Source organism: Pogoniulus pusillus, chromosome 11, assembly GCF_015220805.1.
Source record: "Pogoniulus pusillus isolate bPogPus1 chromosome 11, bPogPus1.pri, whole genome shotgun sequence".
Lineage (NCBI taxonomy): Eukaryota > Metazoa > Chordata > Aves > Piciformes > Lybiidae > Pogoniulus > Pogoniulus pusillus.
The window spans coordinates 26,000,453-26,018,413 of NC_087274.1; the positions used below are offsets into that span (position 1 = coordinate 26,000,453).

The following is a 17,961-nucleotide window of genomic DNA, read 5'->3' on the forward strand; positions in this document are numbered from 1 at the left end:
CTTGAACGTCCCTTCACCTTCATCCCACCACCCCTTTTTGCAGACTGCACTCTTCTAGGGACACAAAAGGCACCCACCACAGTGTGTTTCCTGGCACATGGTGCCACTCTGGAGCTGCAGTGGGAGCACTAGATGGGGGTTCTGAGCCAACTTTAGTCTCCTCTACAACTCTTCAAGAGGAGTTTGGAGCCAGGGTGGGGTCGGTGTCCTCTTCTTCCTAAGAAAGGATAGGACTAGAGGAAGCTGCCTGAAGCTGCACCAGAGGAGGGTCAGGTTGAACATCCGAAGAAACTTTTTCCCTGAAAGGGTTCTCAAAGACTGGAGCAGGCTGCCCGGGGAGGTGGTTGAATCCCCATGCCTGGAAGTATTTCAAAGAGGCAGAGCTGTGGTGCTGAGGGACACGGTTTAGTACCAGCCTTGGTAAAATTAGAGCATGGTAGGACTCGCTACTCTTGGAAGTCTCTCCCAGCCGAAGCCGTTCCACGCTTGTCTGATTCTCTCCGGAGATCGCTGCCCGCCTCCCCTCGGGACACTTCGGCAGCGCCCAGAAGCAGCTCCCCCCCGCCCTCCCTCTCCTCCTCCCTCCCTCTCCTCCTCCCTCCACTCCTCCTCCCCACCTCCCAGCCGAGCCCCTTCAGCCCCAACTCCCACCCTTCCCCATCCCCCCCCACCCCGGGGGCCGGGCGCGGAGCAGCCGCGGGGGCGGTGGCAGCAGAGGCAGCGGGGAGGGGACAGCGCGGCGGGGCGGGGATAGCGCTGCCGCCCCGTTCCGCTCCCGGGGCTGTGCCGAGCAGACGCAGGAGAAGCGGCGACGGCGGCGGCTGGTGGAAGAGCGAACGGTGGCGGCTCCGCGGGCGCTCTCGCTGCCTCCCTCCATGCGCGGTGCGCGCCCGGCCGCGGGGCTTGCGCAGGTACGGGCACGGCCGCCGCGCTGCTTCCCGCACGGGTGCTTGCTGACTCCCCGCAGCACTTTTCTTCTCCCTCTTCTTTTTTGCTACTTTTCTCTCTCTTTTCATTATTGTTATTGCTTAATTTTTATTTTTAGGGTTTTAATTTTTTTAAAGTATTTTAATGATTTAACTTAGTTTTTTTTTTTTTTTTACTTAGTCTCATTTTTAGTCTTTTTTAACTTTTTTTTTAATTATTCTTTAAGTCTTATTTTTACTCTTATTTTCATTCTTATTTTGACTTTTATTTTGACCCTTATTTTTATTACTATTTTTTGCTTCCCCCTGCCCTATCTCAGCACCCAGGGCTAAGGGGAGGGGAGGTTTCCCCTCCACACACTCACCACCCCCACCCCCCCACCCACCCCAGACTCTGAGCTCCTCTCTCCCTCTCCCGGCAGCAGCGCGGCGGAGCGGAGCCGGAGCGGTGAGCGGCAAGCGGCGGCAGGATGCGGCCGGGGGATGTCTGAGGCGGGCGGTGCGGCGGCGGCAGCCGGGCTGCCCCGGTGCCGTACCGGAGGAGTTATGCGTGCGGCCTGGGGCTCCGTTTGGTGGTGCCTATGGCTAGCGGCGGCCGTCGGCGGGCTGCCGGCGGGACGGCGAGGCGGAGGGACGGCGGAGAGGAGCGGCGGACAGCCGGCAGGTAAGGGCTGAGCGGCCGCGCACATGGTGTTCCGCGGGTCGGGACGGTGGTTCGGTTAGAGGGGATTGGTGGGGAACGGTACGAACCCTCACTCCCATCCCTCTCTGAGGTTTGAAAGGAAAAGGATGGAGGCTGCTGGAAGTGTCCACGGGGCGGGAGATACAAACGCGGCACCGGGACGGTTGCTCCGGGGTCGGGGCGGGGGGGGAATGCGGCGTCCCCGCGTCTGGGGCAAGGCGCTGAGGCACCCACGAATGGGGGGGAGAAAGGGGCGTTTAAAGTGATCCTGGTCTCGCAGAAGGCAAAAAGCGTTTTTAAGGATCCCGATCGCCCACGGAAAAAGAGGTTTTAAGGTGATTTCAGTCTCGCAGGAACGAAAAAGGGGTTTTAGAGGGTTGCCGGTTTGCCAGGAGTGAAAAAGAAGAGGGGCACTTACGGCGATTTTGCCCTACCAGGAGTCAAAAGGAGTTTGAGGTGATCCCGGTTTCCAAAGAGGGGGAAAAAAAGGGGAGGGGAGCAGAGCAGTAGGGGGCTAAGGGGATCCCAGTTTCTCCGGAGGAGAAAAGGGTTATAAGGAGATCCCAGTCTCAAAGGAGGCAAAAAGGGGTTTAAGGGCTCCCGGTGGCACTCTCTCTGCCGGGGCCGAACGGTTTAGCCGCGGCTGCCTTTCGGTCTGCGGCTGGAAGCAAGAAAGATGCCTCCCAATGCCTGCAGCCGCCTTTGGAGCTGCTCCGGGCAGCAGCCTCGTCTCCAGCGCGGGGCTGAGGACTCCGGGTTTGTGGTTTGGGATGGGAAAAGTCGGAAAGGGTCGCTGACAGCCGCACTTTGGGAGCAAAACCGGAGTTGCGACAGTTCAGGGTAGGTACAGGCAAGATCGAGGCTCAGGAACCGCGTCTGGGCTGGAGCATCAGCGTTTGGTCTAGTCATAGGGTGAGTTTGGGTCGGAAAAGATCTTTTAGATCAAGCCCAACCGTTCTCTTACCTCTGACAAGCCTGCTGCTAAACACGTCTTTCAGAAACATCTCTGCCTCTTTGAAACCCCTCCAGGAGTGGGGATTCAACCAGCTCCCTGGGCACCGTGTGCCAGTCTTTGAGGAGCTTTTTCATAGAATCATAACATTGTTGAGTTTGGAAGAGAGCTCTGAGACCATCAAGTCCAACCGTCAACCTAAGACCACCATGGCCATTAAACCATGTCCCAGAGTGCTATGTCCACAGGTTTCTTGGATGCTTCCAGGGATGGTGACTCCACCACCTCCCTGAGCAGCCTGTTCCAATGCCTGGCTACTCTTGCAGCAAAGAAATTTTTCCTAATTTCCAAACTAAACCTCCCCTGGTGCAATTCCAAGCCATTCCATTGAGAAATTTCAGTCCAGTGATCCAGACTGTCCGGATCTCTCCGCAGAGCCTTCCTACTCTCCCGCAGATCAACACTCTCACTCAGTTTAGTGTCATCTACAAGCTTACTGAGGGTGCCCTCAATCCCCTTACCCAGATCAGTGCTGAGCCCTGGGAAACACCTTCTCGGGGAACGTCCAACCTAACCCTCCCCTTGTGCAACTTTTGGAGTGAGGCAGCAAAGATCTCCCCTTGAGTGGCAACACTCCAGTTAGAAGTGGGGGAAGAAAAGTTAATAGGGTCAGACAAAAGCTGCTGGCTTTGGAGTTTTCATGTTATTTCTTAAATAACACCCAGTGGGTTTGGAACTTGGTGTCCCTCTGTCCCCCTGACACGCCTCAGCTGCTACCTGAGTCCCTGTTTATTTTGCAAAGCTCTTTAATGGAAGAAAACTCCCTCCCCCCCCCCAGAGCCTCAACTTTCGGTCTTTTAGGCTTGCATGTACCCAGCAAAAAGTTTCCATTGTTCAGGAAAGGGTTTGAAGCCTGTTTGCCAAAAAAAAGTGACAGGGGAATAAATGGGCTTGGTGGAGGCTGGGGGGGGGGACACGACACACACATTACTTTCATACCCCTTTTGGTTAAAGCTATAAATCACTCGGAGGCTTGGGTTTGTTTTCAAGAAAGTCCTAATAAAACACCAGATTCTTAGTGTAGCTCGTTTGGCTCATTTTTCACAGCCAAAAGAATTGATTTATGGGGCCAGCATCTCAGTGACTTGGTCGGAGCAGATGAGGTCGGTGTGTGTGGGAGGAAGTGAGCAGCCTGTGCCGGGCTCCGGGGTGGCAAGTGGCAGAAGCAAAGTGTCCCCAGTTCTCCCAGTTGCAGCCTGGGTTGTGTTTTGGTGCTGTCAGTCGGTGCCTGGTGCAGAGCAACCTTGGTGGCTGCCTCTGCAGTCCTGAGGGTTTCCACCTGCGCCTTCAAGCTTGGGATTGATGTGGTCAAGTGGTGTTTTGGGTGCTCCAGGATGCCTTTGCAAGCGCAGGCTTTAAGATGCTGTTTGTACCGTAACAAGTGACATACTTAGAGGTCACGCTGAGGGAAGTGTCTCTCTGGCCATGTCCCTGAGCTGAGCATTAGGTTGGGATTGTCAGGGGCTCCAGTGGACATCCTTAAGACAGGATCTTCTTCTGCTCTGTCAGCTCACTCCAAAGCAAATCTGTGAGCTGAGTGTTGGGCTGGAATTTCAAGGGACTCTGGTAGAAATCGTAGGATCACAGAGTCACCTGGTTGGAAAAGACCTTAAGACCGAGTCCAACCATAACCTGACACCTTCCTGTACACAACCGTTAGACCGTGTCCCTCTGCTCCTCATCCAAACTGCTTTTAGACACCTCCAGTTTGTGAGTGTGTCCATCCCAAGGGCAGCTAGTTTGTGCAAGGGAAAGCCTCGGGACAGGCTCTCCTGCTGCTTGGTCAGCTCGCTCCAAAGCAAAGGTGTCACCGTCAAACCTCCTTAGTACTCCCTGGGAGCACAGTTTGGTCCCAGGTGGAGAGCTGCTCTTAAACCCAACACCCAGTGATGTCTCCTGGGGTTGCCTCCGTATCTCCAAGGGTTGCCTCCTCCCGGTGAGCTGCTGGAAGCTCCCGTGGGCAGGGATCTGTGAGGATAGGGAGCTTTGTGATGCCGGTGGCTCTTCCACCACCCAACCACGTGCGTGGGGAAGCATGAAGCCGGTGCTGCTCGCCCAGCTCTACACCACAGCCAGCAATCCCATCAGCACAAGGACACCCGTCCGACCTGGGAGAGGTGGGGAGGAAAGGCTGTGCAAAAGAAACAGTGAAGAATCTAAAGCCTCGGAGCCGAGTTAAACACGTTTTTACTTTTCCAGGCTTTTTTGGAATGGAAGGGTCAAAAGAAAATTCTTTCTCCTCATCAAATGGGCCATGGGGTATTGGCTCATTACTGAGGGTTGTTGTTCACTGGGCTTTGCGTTTACAGTCCAAGGTCTTACTTTCCATAAAGGGGCTTGGAAGGATTTTTCCCCAGTGATCTAATTCTCCACACGGGGCTGTGAAGGCTGTAACAGCTACTGCTTTGTGCCTGTGCTCAGCTACATAAAACACACATTGAGGGCAGGCGTGCTGGAGGTATGTGTGTGTTTGCTAATATCAATACTCGCTATTAGCAGAGGTTTTGGGGGGGGGGGGGTGGGGTGGGGGGATGCAGGTTTTAACATCTCCGCAGGGAGGTGTTGGGCTGTTGGCAGGAAGGAGGCAGATGGTGGGGCTGGTGCTGAATAGAAGCTAAAACTCAAAACACCAGGGGCCTCCTCTGGGCTGAGTTTTGCTCCTCTCCCTTTCTCAGGGCTGCTGCAGGAAGAACAATGTCAAATTTCTTTCCTTCCTCCCCCTCTACCCTCATCTCTCTTCTTTTTTTTTTTTTTTTCCCCCCTTCTCTTTTTTTATGAATGAAAGTAGAGAGGCGAGGCAGGATTGAATGTGTTTGTCATTCAGGGGCTATGACAGAGATGATTAGGGAGGTCAGTGAACTCCTTTGCAGCCCTGAGCATGCGGTCACTCTATTCAGCAGGCACAGAATAGACAGCGATATAAAAAAGCCCCTCCAATTTGCATTAGTATTCAGATAAAGATATTACTTGGTACGATTTGTGAATGTCAAGTAACACTGCCTGTTTTCTTAGAGAGCAGACTGACTGAAACACCAGCATTTTGCTTTTCAAAACTCCTGATAACCAGCCTGACTCCTGTGGCTGCTCTCCGTGTGTCTGCCTGCTCCTGGTGCCATGAGGAAAGGGAATTCTGGAGCTTCCTAGGCTTTGTGTCGGCACTGGTTGGCTGCTGAAGCTGTCTCTCTGTGTTGAAGGAGTTGTATAGGATGATAGAAATGTTGAGGTTGGAAGAGACCTTTGAGATGATCACCCTGGAGGTGTTCAAGGAAAGACTGGATGAGGCTTTTAGCGCCGTGGTCTAGATGACTGGCCAGGGCTGGGTGCTAGGTTGGACTGGATGATCTTGGAGGTCTCTTCCAACCTGGTCGATTCTATGATTCTTAAGTCCAACCACTCACCTTGAGCTCAGAAGCATGCCACTGGTGCTAGGCCACTGCCACTAAATCATGTCCCTCTGCACTGCATCCACCTATCACAGTCTCACAGTATCACCAAGGTTGGAAGAGACCTCACAGATCATCAAGTCCAACCCTTTACCACAGAGCCCAAGGCTAGACCATGGCACCAAGTACCTCCAGGGATGATGACACCACCACCTGCCAGGGCAGCCTGTTACAGTGCCTTTCTGCAAAGAAACTTTTCCCAACACCCAACTTGAACCTTCCTTTGCACTGGTTGAGGCCATTTCCTCTGGTCCTGTCAAGATGGGTTAGATGGAACCTCCTGGGTTCCAGTTGGTGCCTCAAGAGAGCCCTTAAAGTTTGAGCAGGTTTGTGTGAGGAGAGCTCTCCTAGTCTGTCAGAAGCAGGCAACCAAAATTGCCTTGTGTGACACTGTAGTCAAATTGTCACTCAGAGCTGCTGCACAGGCAGTTTTCCAGCCAAAAGAATGGAAAGGGAGCCATTTCAGGAATTTTCTTAACTTAAATGAGAGGGCAGGTTCCAATTGCTGTGACTTTTTTGGCTTTGGAGGCAACTGGTGATGAACTGCTTGGGATGTTTTTCTTCATACCTGAAAAGAGACTGGAGTGAGGTGGGGATAGATCTCTTCACTTTATTAGTGATAGAGTGAGAGGAAATGACCTCAAGTTGTGCCAGGGAAGGCTTAGATTGGAGATTAGGAAACATTTCTTTGGTGCAAGAGAGGTCAGGGATTGGCACAGGCTGCCCAGGGAGGTGGTGGAGTTACCATCCCTGCAGGTGTGCAAGAAACCAGTGGATGTGGCACTTTAGGATGTGATTTCATGGCCATGGTGGTGTTGGGTTAATGGCTGGACTGGGTGATCTTGGAAGTATTCTCCAGCAGAAACAATTCTGTGTTTCTATGTAGCTGGTGGCAGCTGGGTTCTGAGGATCTTTCAGTATGCCCCAGTGAGGGGTACCAGGGGCAAGGCAGGGCAGTCTCCATCGCTTTGCTTTGTGTGCCTGAGCATTTCAAAGTTCACCCTGAAATTCTATGATTCTATGATAAATCAGAAGGGTATTGAAGCGAGTGTCAAATGGCACCAACCATCCCTGGAGCTGACCTCAGGGTTTACCCCTTAAAACCCTCTCAAAAGACTCTCTTCAACATTGTTGGTGCTTCCTACTTTGTGCTTGAGACCAGAAACGCTTTGGATTCAGTTTGAGAGTTTGAAGTTGATCCGTTTGTTCCCATTAACAGCAAGCAGCTAAAAAAAAATAGCTAATTAAGTCTTTAATATTGAGACTAGCATCTCTTACTGAGCAATAAAAGGAGAGGACACAAGTGAAGGATGATGAAATGTGGCTCCTTTTCTCCTTTTAAATCCTATTTCTTCGCCAGTTTGCTGGCAAATAGCAAACTCCAAAGTCTGTTGCAGTGCTGAGATGGACTCATTAATGAATGTGATGCTAGCTGTGTGGCATCACGTCTTCTAGGCATATTGATAAGGGTCACTCCAATTAAATCTGAGGGGGCTTTGTAGTTTGGTGGCTTTTTTTTTTTTCCCCTCTCCTTTTTCTTTTAATTAAGACTTTATTAACAACCCCTGAGTAGGGAACGCGATGAATGTAAATCTCCAAACCGTGCGGCCGAGTGTTGATCTGCTAATTAAATCAGGCAGTTAAATTAAACCACTCTGGCCAGCATGGTTACTTCTCTGACTCCTTCCAACAAGTCTTCAGTGCTGGTTTGGGAGAAGTCTATCTGTCCCAGGACCTGCCTAAGTCTGGCTTTTGGAGTCAGTTCCTAAAGAAATCTTGATTGCTGCATCCCCGCTGCATCAGGACCGTTTCCATCCAGTGGGACCCACTCTGCTGCCTGGACAAAGCTGAAATTTTTCAAATAGGGAATTTTTTTTCCCCATGTGAAGACTCAGACATTGGAATCATCTCCCAAAGGAAGCAGTGGATTCCTCTGCAAGGGACAGTTTTAAGACTCGGCTTGTCAGGGGACTGGGCCAGCTCATTTCAACTACACCATCACCTAAAAAGGTTGGACCAAATGATCTTGAGGTCACTTCCAGCCTGGCACTCTGTGATTCTGTGAAATTTCACAGGAAGCTGGAGCAGCACTTTCTTCCCTCCTTCTTTACAAGTTTGGGGAACATTTTCTTTCCTCTTAAAATATGGTCAATGAAAGCAAACTTGGATATGCAACTAAATGCTTAGGAAGCTGCCTTCCCTGAAAACTTGGTGTATGTATCTGCCATGTCACTTGGAGACCTTAAAAGATGAAGAATCAGCCCAGTTCCTGGACACTTCGTAAGATCTCCACTGCACAAAAGTGTTTAGAATCATAGAATCAGTCAGGATTGGAAGGGACCACAAGGATCATCTCATTGCAACGCCCCTGCCATGGGCAGGGACACCCTACCCTAGAGCAAGCTGGCCAGAGCCTCATCCAGCCTGGCCTTAAAACACCTCCAGGGATGGGGCCTCAACCACCTCCCTGGGCAACCCATTCCAGGCTCCCACCACTCTCATGCTGGAGAACTTTCTCCTCACATCCAGTCTATTTGACCAAGACATGCCTGCTCTGTCAGCTGGCACACAGAGCATTAGCTGAGCCTCAATTTCAGCTGAGGTTAGGGCACACAGGGTGTTACATCTGGTTGTTGAGGTGTGTGGAGTCCTAGACTGCAGCCCCCAGGCTTCTGAGTCGTTGGAGAAAGTGGCTGTGCTCCTCTCACAGTTTGTTTTTTTGCAGGTTTTGGTGGATGTGGAGCAAAGCTTAAAGGAATGTTACAAATTTGGATATTTCCACTAAAAATATAGGTGAAATTCCCTCCCCAGCTGGCTGAGTTTTACCCAGCCAGGCTGTACCCAGTGGAGACAACTCAGTTCAAGCAGTGTTAATTTTACTCAGTTTCCTTGTTGGAATAAGCTCAGCTCTTTTCCATAGTGTGCTACATAGACTGGATTGAGTTGGAAGGGACCTTGAAGACCATCTAGTTCCAACCCCACTGCCATGGGCAGGGACACCTCCCACCAGCCCAGCTTGCCCAAGGCATCCCACCTGTCCTTAACTCCAGGGAGGGGACATCCACAGCTTCCCAGGGCAACCTGTTCCAGTGTCTCACCACCCTTACTGTAATGCTTTTAATTTCTGTGTCTTGAGAGCTGGCCTGACTCTGCATACCCATTTTTTTTTTCTCTTTTCATTTTCCTGACCCTTAAAAAAAACCCAACCCCAAACCAGCTCAAAATTGCCTGCTGACTCAGCTCCCCCCAAGCCATCCAACAGTGTGGTTTGATGGAGCTGTTTCAGTGGGTGCCATTTCATCTCTTTTCATCCTGGGTAGTTAATAAACTTCATTCTCCTTCACATAGCAGGCTGGATGCCAGGGAGGATGATGGCTTGGTAAAATTTTGCTTTACATCTTCTGGGTTATTTCTTTTTTGCAGCAGCAGCAGCAGATGGGACTGTGGTTGAGCAAAGCCATCCATGGTATGAAAGCAGGGAGGAGTGAATCTGACAGCACCACCTATGCAAACTTGGGGCTTAACCCACGTCTAGAGACACCTTCAATACTGAAAGTGCTTTAGAATACCTTGCTGTACCCTGACTTTTTGTTTTCCACCTTGGCTACATTTATCAATTTACTCTTTTGCTCCCTCTTTTTTTTTTGGCCATTTTAGTGCTGAGCTGCAGTGCTGGGTTGATGGTTGGACTCCATCTGAAAAGGTCTCTTTTACTGAAAGCAATTCTGTGGTTTTAAAATATTCTCAGCAACTGTTCTCAGCTGCTAACCCCTATTTTCCACTAGTTAGGACTCCAGCCTGCTAAACCAAGCCCTGGAACAGGCTGCCCAGGGAAATGGTGCAGTCACCATCTCTGCAGGCGTTCAAAACGCGTGTGGCCATGGCACCTGGGGACATGGTTTAGTGGCTGTGGTGGTGTTAGGTTGACAGTTCCACTTGATCTTTGAGGTCTTTTCTAACCTTAGTGATCCTGTGATTCTGTCTGAAGACACCTAGAATGCTGAGAATGCCTTAAAATGCTTTCTTGAACGCTGACTTTTCCTTGGCTTCCTACACGTACCAATATATAGGTTTTCTTGGTTTTTTTTGGGCCATTTAGCTGGTGATCTTATATATATCATAGAATCAAAGAATCATAGAATCAACCAGGTTGGAAGAGACCTCCAAGATCATCCAGTCCAACCTAGCACCCAGCCCTAGCCAGTCAACTAGACCATGGCACTAAGTGCCTCAGCCAGGCTTTGCTTCAACACCTCCAGGGACAGCAACTCCACCACTTCCCTGGGCAGCCCATTCCAATGCCAATCACTCTCTCTATGAGGAACTTCCTCCTAACATCCAGCCTATACTTTCCCCAGCACAACTTGAGACTGTGTCCCCTTGTTCTATTGCTGGTTGCCTGGGAGGAGAGACCAACCCCACCTGGCTACAACCTCCCTTCAGGTAGCTGTAGACAGCAATGAGCTCTGCCCTGAGCCTCCTCTTCTGCAGGCTGCACACCCCCAGCTCCCTCAGCCTCTCCTTATAGGGTTTGTGTTCCAGGCCCTTCATCAGCTTTGTTGCCCTTCTCTGGATACCTTCCAGCACCTCAACATCTCTCTTGAATTGAGGAGCCCAGAACTGGACACAGCACTCAAGCTGTGGCCTGACCAGTGTTGAGTACAGGGGCAGAATAACCTCCCTTGTCCTACTGGCCACACTGTTCCTGATGCAGGCCAGGATGCCATTGGCTCTCTTGGCCCCCTGGGCACACTGCTGCCTCATCTTCAGCCTACTATCCACCAGTGCCCCCATATATATATATAATATATATACTTATTTATTTAAATATATAAAAGAAGAGCCATTTCTCTGAAGTAGAGCTGTCTGCCTGCTGCCCCCTTCCCACAGTTCCCAACTGAGCTGCCAAGAGGATGATGTAAAGCCCTGGATATGTGAGGAAGAGCTTTATTCCTGCAGCGAAGGCAGCATTCCTGGTGTGCTCACCTCTGAAGTGCCTTGCTCCTTGCCTTGAAGGACCAGGAAGTTTCTGCAATATCAAAAGCAAACAAAAACTCTGAGATATGAGCTGAGTAAAACCTTCAGTAAACGTGAAAGGCAATCAGATGTAAACCTGCCCTATTATTCTTGATAGGCAATCTAGGGGAGGAGGAGGTTGTCTCCTTCAGGTCAACAGGGACCAGCCAGGTTGTTTAGTGAGTTTGTGCCCTGGCAGTCGGGTTACACAACAGAGCAGAGCTTTTTATCCTGGGCAGAATAGCAGCACAATCCGAGTAAGAAAACATTTCTCAGGCAACTGCTTGGGTTTGGGATGGATTTGTCTAAAAGAGATGTGGTATTTCTGGTGGAGTGGGGGTAGAGCTCTGTGTGCTGGCCTGGCTTTCTCAACACCAGAGAGCAGGGGGGGAGGAGAAAGAGTCGGTTACATGAAAAAAGGTTAGATTAAAAGTTGGAAGGAGGCTGCCTTATCGCTGGGAACTGTATGCAAAACAATCCCCATGTGCTCACACGTTCAGCATCTGGGAGACTCTGGGGCTGTGCCATCCCTGCAGGTTGCGAGGGGTTAAACGTCCTTAGTGACTCAGAAGTGAGAGAGGCTTCCAAGTGTTCGGGTGAGGAAAGGATGAAGTCTAGGGTTGCTCTCTGCCAGCCGGCAAAGCTGGCACCCAAGGATTGCACTGTGAGCTGGGCAGCTACCTGCAGATGTGCAGCTACCTCCTGATGTGCAATTGCCTGCAGATGTCAACCTGGTTTTTGGCAGCTTGTTGGTTTGGCTTGTTCCCCCCCCCCCCCCTCTCTTTTTACCCAAGGAGCCATCACTATCTCCCTTAGTTTGAGTATAAGGTTGTTAGGGAAAGGAAGCAACAGATGGTTATAGAATTGTGGAGTGCTTTTGGTTGGAAAATAGGTCTAAGATCATTGAGTCCATTGACCCAGCAGCACCATGGCTATTAAACTATGTCCCAAAGTGCCATGTCCATGTGTTTCTTGGATCCCTCCAGGGATGGTGACTCCACCACCTCCCTGGGCAGCCCATCCCAATGCCAATCTCTGTGAAGAACTTCCTCCTAACATCCAGCCTAGACCTGCCCCTGGCAGAACGTGAGGCTGTGTCCCCTTGTCTTATTGCTGGCTGCCTGGGAGAAGAGACCAACCCCCACCTGGCTACAGCCTCCTAAGGTTCTAAGGACTAGTACTCAAGAAGTAATGGAATGGAAGGATTTTGGAGTTGACCTGGGTTGAGTTGGGTGAAGGGGAGTCAGCAAAATGGCTGGGTAATGCTTAGGGGCCAAGAGGTGATGGTTCTGTGGTATGTCAGTGAGTCCTCACTGCTGCCAAGAGAGAGGTGCAATGCAAAGTAACAGGCAAGAAGCTGAAAACCTGACTCTCATAGAAGGATCCTAAGGTTGTCAGCATCTCTGAGGCTCCTGTCCTAAAAAGCAGGTGGCACCTGGCCTCTGTGAGGTGGGATGCAAACATGGTCCCCGTAGCAGGAACCAAGTTCCAGGAGCTGACAGTGGTGTCTGAGTGACTTACTTGGAGGCTTTCATCATGGTGTGGGGCAGAGGAGATTATGTGAAGCCCTGAAGCTGTTTCTGCTCTGGGCTCCATGGGGTACCCCATGGCTGACAACTCCTCCTCTCTTACTAACTCCCTCTGGAGAAAGCAGACTACTGTGAAGGTTTTGATTTTGAGGACAAGGAAGCTGTGGGAGATGTTCCTGGATGCAAATGACAAGACCAGCCTGTATCAGCTTCACACTTTCCCTGTCAAAAAGCTGAAAAGCTCCTAAGAATTGGATTTTTAATTTGACTTGGATGCTTGGCAGAGCTTGTAAAGATCCTTCAGGGCAAGTTTGGCTCCTGGTTAGGAGGGTTGTTGCTCTTTGTTTGGGGTTTTTTTGCTGTTTTCTGCTGCTCCTGGTCCTGTAAAAATAATAATGAGGTCCTGATCTCGTGCCTATTGATTCCCAAGTTAAAAAGCCCCCATTGATTCCCAAGGGAGCAGGCTGAAGCCCTTCACAGATCGTGGTGGGAGCAGCTATTTAGCATAAGCAGGGATTGTTTGGGAAGTTTTCTAATGACCCAAACATTTTAACAAGCAGAGGAAACTCTGGCGAGTAAAAGGAGCTCCCTGGTTTGGGGTTGGGGAGATGCCTGGAGCTATCTTTCTGGCTTCATGGGGGAGATGCCTGGAGCTGGCTCCAGCCTTCTGTTCCTCTCAACCTACTCTAACACAGACTTGCACTTCCCATCTTGATTTTTTTACTCTCTGTGGCCTCCTGTTCCTTTCACCCTGCTGTAACTCAGACCTCTGCTTCCCACCTTGGTTCTTTTACTCTCCACAACTGCCTGTTCCTCTCACCCTGCTGTATCGTGGGCCTTTGCTTCCCATCTTGGTTTGTATACTCTGTGGTCTCTTGTTCCCTCAATCTGCTGTAATATAGACCTTCACCTTCACAGAATCCTAGAGCTGTGAGGGTTAGATGGGACCTCTGGAGATCATCTGGTCCAACACCCCTGCTAGAGCAGGTTCTCCTGCATGAGAATCACAGAATCAACCAAGTTGGAAGAGACCTCCAAGATCATTCAGTCCAACCTAGTACCCAGCCCTATCCAATCAACTAGACCATGGCACTAAGTGCCTCATCCAGGCTTTGCTTGAACACCTGAGGTTGCACAGGAATGCATCCACACAGGATATTAAAGACCCCAGAGGAGGAGTCTCCACAACCTCTCTTCGCTTCCCATCCTGGCTTTTATATCTCCAGCTTTGATACAAGCAGGCAGCAGCAGCACTGCCCAAACACAAACAGCAGAGGTGGCAGTGGCAGCCAGGGCCCAGGTTTCCTGTGATTCTGGTATGAGTCCTCTGTGGAGCCTGCAGGAGAAATTCTCTCCTAGCAAAATATTTCAGTGGCCAGTTTGGAGCCCCTAGGTCTGGAACCAAGTGGTGATTTGGTTTGGGTTCAGAATCTTTTAACTTCTCTTTATAAGGGTTCTACAGGCAGGCTGAGGCCAGCAAGCTCCAGGGCCACTTCCATGGGGCCATGATTCCACAGAGGAGCTTTTCCAGCACTGCATGGTCAGGCAGAGCTGGAGAAGAGCTTGCTTAGAGGATTGGATGGGTTGCCTTTTTATTTTCCCCCTCCGTATCTCTCTCTTTCACGTGCAAGACTCTTCACAAATTCCCTCCCAGCCAAATATTTCAGCAGGCACAAAAAAATTCCCTCCCAGCAAAGTATTTCAGTGGCCTGTTTGAAGATTCTAGGTCTTGAGCTAGCTGGTAATTTAATGTTGGTTTAAAATGTTTTAGCTTCTCTAGATAGTTCCTCCTAGGCAAGTGTTTGAGTTGGGCTTTTTGTGGGATTGAGGTTTTTTTGTTGTTGTTTTTGGTTGGTTGGTTTTGGTGTGGGTTTTTTTTGTTCTTTGGGGTTTTTTTGGGGGGGTGTTTTTGCTTTGCTTGTTGTTTTCTTGCTGGTGGCAGGATCTGTGCCAGAGGACCATGCTGGTGGCCACAGCCAGATGACCACGCTGATTGCCAAAGATGTGCTTTGGCAGATGGGGGGTATCAGAGCTGCAAGTGAAGAGGAAGGAGCAGTTGCAATGGGAAGATTAGGGAGTTAGGTGTGTGCCCTGACAACAACATCTGCAACCAGAGATAAATCCTCTGTGAGCCTGTCTTCAACTGGAAGAATGATTGGAATTAGGCACAGGAGCATCTCTCCTGATCTGTATCATCTGCATCTCTAGAAGTAAAGCATTTTTGGGGTGAGAGAAGAGAACCACCCCCACCCCCCCCCCAGATTTTAATCATCTTTTGGTAGCCAAGGGGTCTGGGCATAATTCTCCTTGTCTCAGAGTACCCAGCCTTGTTGACAGTAAACAACTGTCACTTGGCAGCTTATGAAAGAAGAAGAATGTTTAAGAAAACATGTCCAGTTTAAATAGTTATTTTAATAAGCTGAGGATTGATGGAGAACTTGGAGGGGGGAGGGAAGGGTGTGCTGGTAAATGGAGGTTCATAAATGAGGTGGGATGTGGGGCACCGTGAGGTGGAACTGGGAGGGAATGCAGCTAGAGAAAAAGCTGAAGTGAACACTGGAGTGGTTTGTAGAGCTGGTGTGTTATGCATGATTTCACAGCTCTCTGTGAAGGGGTGCTTGGTGTTTGGCCAGGCATTGGAACAGGCTGCCCAGGGAGGTGATGGAGTCACCATCCCTGGAGGTGTTCAGAAAACCTGTGGACGTGGAACTTGGAGATGTGGTTTAGTGGTGGTGTTGTGTTGATGGTTGGACTTGGTCTTGGAGGGTTTTTCCATCCTTCATGATTCTATGGTTTTGTTGTTCTAGAGAGAGCTCAGAAAGCCTCCTCCTTGCAGTGTGAGGTTGGTTGAGTCCAAAGGGTGGGATAAGCCTCAGGACTGGGAGCCCAGTACTCCCACTGACCAGCTCTCATGGTGCTTCATGCTCAGTGGCCAGCACAGCCACCCTGCTGTGTCCTCAACCTTCAGTTCACAGAGGTGATGGGAGGAGGTGGCTGAAAATCGGAGTCAATGATTTAAGAGATCTTCTCCAACCTTGAGCACTCCATCTCAAGGACAGAGATCTACTGGAGAGAGTCCAGCACAGGGCCATGAATATGCTGAGGGGGCTGGAACATCTCTCATGTGGGGCAGGGCTGAGAGAGCTGGGGCTGGTTAGCCTGCAGAGGAGGGGGCTGAGAGAGCTGGGGCTGGTTAGCCTGCAGAGGAGGGGGCTGAGAGCAGGGGGGTCCCATTAATGCTTGCAAATATCTAAAGGGTGGGTGCCAGGAAGATGGGACCAGATGCTTCTCAGTTGTGCCCCGTGACAGGACAAGAGGCAACAGGCACAAACTTGAACCTAGGAAGTTCCATCTAGACATGAGAAAGAACTTCTTTACTGTGAGGGTGGCAGGACCCTGAAGCAGGTTGTGGAGTCTCCATCTCTGGAGACTTCAAGGCCCAGCAGGATGTGTGTGATCTGCTTTAGGTGGCCCTGCTCTTGCAGAGGAGTGGACTTGATGATCTTCAGTGATCCTTTCCAACCCCTACCATTCTGTGATTCAAGTATACTCTGCCTCCCAGTTTGAGAGCTGATTAACTACAGACAGGAAGGGGGGGGGGGGAGTTTGAAACAGCAGATGGTGGCCTCTCTGCATCCCTGCCCAAGTTGCTACAAATCCATCATCCAGCTCCTCCTGAGTTCAAGGCTGGTGAGCCTAGTGAGTGATGAGCAAGAGCAAAGCATTTTTTGCAGCTTGGGCCAAAGGCATCGGTGTTGAGAGCAAAAAGAGGGAGGTCCTGGTGTCAGGCACTTCAGATCTCCAATTAAGCAGAAAAATGTGTTTGAGGCTTTGCAGACTGCTGGGTTCTTGGCTTAGGGACAAGAATAGGTGGTGCTGTGGTGGGGTGCTGGTGTTAAGGCTTGGAGGTACTGGGTCAAGCCATGCTCCTGCACCTCCAGCTGCCATCCTAGCCGGGATACAAGGTAAATACAGGCAATACTCTGGAGCTTTGGTAAATACAGTGTATATCCTCACCCTTTCCTTCAGCCCTGGTTGTCTCAGAGGGGGCAACTTGACAGCAGCACCCAAGAATCATAGAATTTCTTGGTTGGAAAAGACCTTAAGATCATCAAATCCGTCCATAACCTAACACTAACCTCAATTCTTGACTTTAAGACAAATCCCAGGCTGAGTTTTTATCATTCACACTTTCCATCTGCTGAAAAGCAGTGGTAGTTTTCTTCCTCCCTTGGCTCACCTGTTACAGTGACCATCCCTACTGTCACCACCATGTCCAACTCTCTCGGAGAGAAGAAGGGTTTAGAAGTGTTTCTGGTGGTGGGAGGAAGGGAGAGGCTGGGGAAGTGAGACTATGTAGGATGAGACAGGTGTCCAAAAGTGCTGTGGAAGTCCCTTGGCTTGTAGGTAGGAGCAGCCACGTCCTGCTGCAGGTCACTGGAAGCAGCCCTCTGTAGAGGGTCTGCATTTCTTTATGGTAGCATTAAAATACCTGCATGGAGGAGCATCCAGCCTGCTTCTCCTGAAGCCTAACATGGTAGAGTTGGTAGAAGATGACAACTCTGAGAGCATTAAAACTGCTTGAAGGGAGCTGGGACCAAGACACGCATGACTTCCCTGAGCTCCCCCTTAATTTGTGACATGCAGTCCCAAACCTGCTGTAATAGATACTGTTGAGGAGACCATTAAAAGGTCTGCTCTGGTGAACCTGATGCCCTGCTGCTGCTGCTGGAAATGATAACCCACCACGTTTGAGTTGGGTGATGTGATGCCCTCAGTGTGTGTGTATGTGTGCACATGGAAGCCAGTAAGTCCTGCTCATTTAGGGCTTGTTTTCCAAGTCTGTTTTCTATTCACTCTGTAGACTTAATCCAAATAAAGAATGGCCCAAGTGTCCTGCGAGGAGCACGGACCCAGCGCTGAGCGTGGGAGCTAAATGCAGGAAGGTGAAAGCACAAACCTGGAGAGAAACAGCAAGTCAGACAAGCTGAAAAAATATTGTGAGGTTGATTTAACCAGAGCAGCGAACTCAAAGCTGTCTAATCCCTTTAGCAGCCTTCTTGAAAGAGGAGAAATAAAAGGTTTTTTGACATCTCCTTTTCTTTTGCCATCTCTCCCAGCTCTAATCGTGCTGAAGGATAAGAGGTGAGCTTAGCACGAGGGCAGGCTGCTACAGCTTTAGTTAGATCTGCTTTCTGCAGAACAAGATCTCCATTTGTCATTCCCAACGTGAGATTAAAGTGGATCAGACTTCCCAAAGGAGATTACTGTTAAACGTCTCCTACTTGGGTACCTGGCACCTAAATCTGGCTGGAGGCACCGAAATTGCAGCTTTGCTTTTGAGAGATGTGGA

General features: G+C 50.2%; 1 protein-coding gene across 5 annotated transcripts in view; it reads left to right on the top strand.

Moving 5' to 3' along the window:
- Positions 1–732: 732 nt before the first annotated feature.
- The window catches only part of FGFR3 (fibroblast growth factor receptor 3), a 62,989-nt gene continuing 45,760 nt past the window's right edge, over positions 733–17,961 (top strand). For 2 of the 5 annotated variants that reach the window (XM_064151549.1, XM_064151551.1), the window contains exons 1-2: positions 754–911; positions 1,349–1,590. In XM_064151549.1, coding sequence (XP_064007619.1) covers positions 1,410–1,590 — 181 coding nt within the window. In that variant the 5' untranslated portion in view covers positions 754–911; positions 1,349–1,409. Of the gene's footprint in view, positions 912–1,348; positions 1,591–17,961 lie in introns of all 5 variants that reach the window. The other 3 variants (XM_064151553.1, XM_064151552.1, XM_064151550.1) reach the window with 3 other exon arrangements.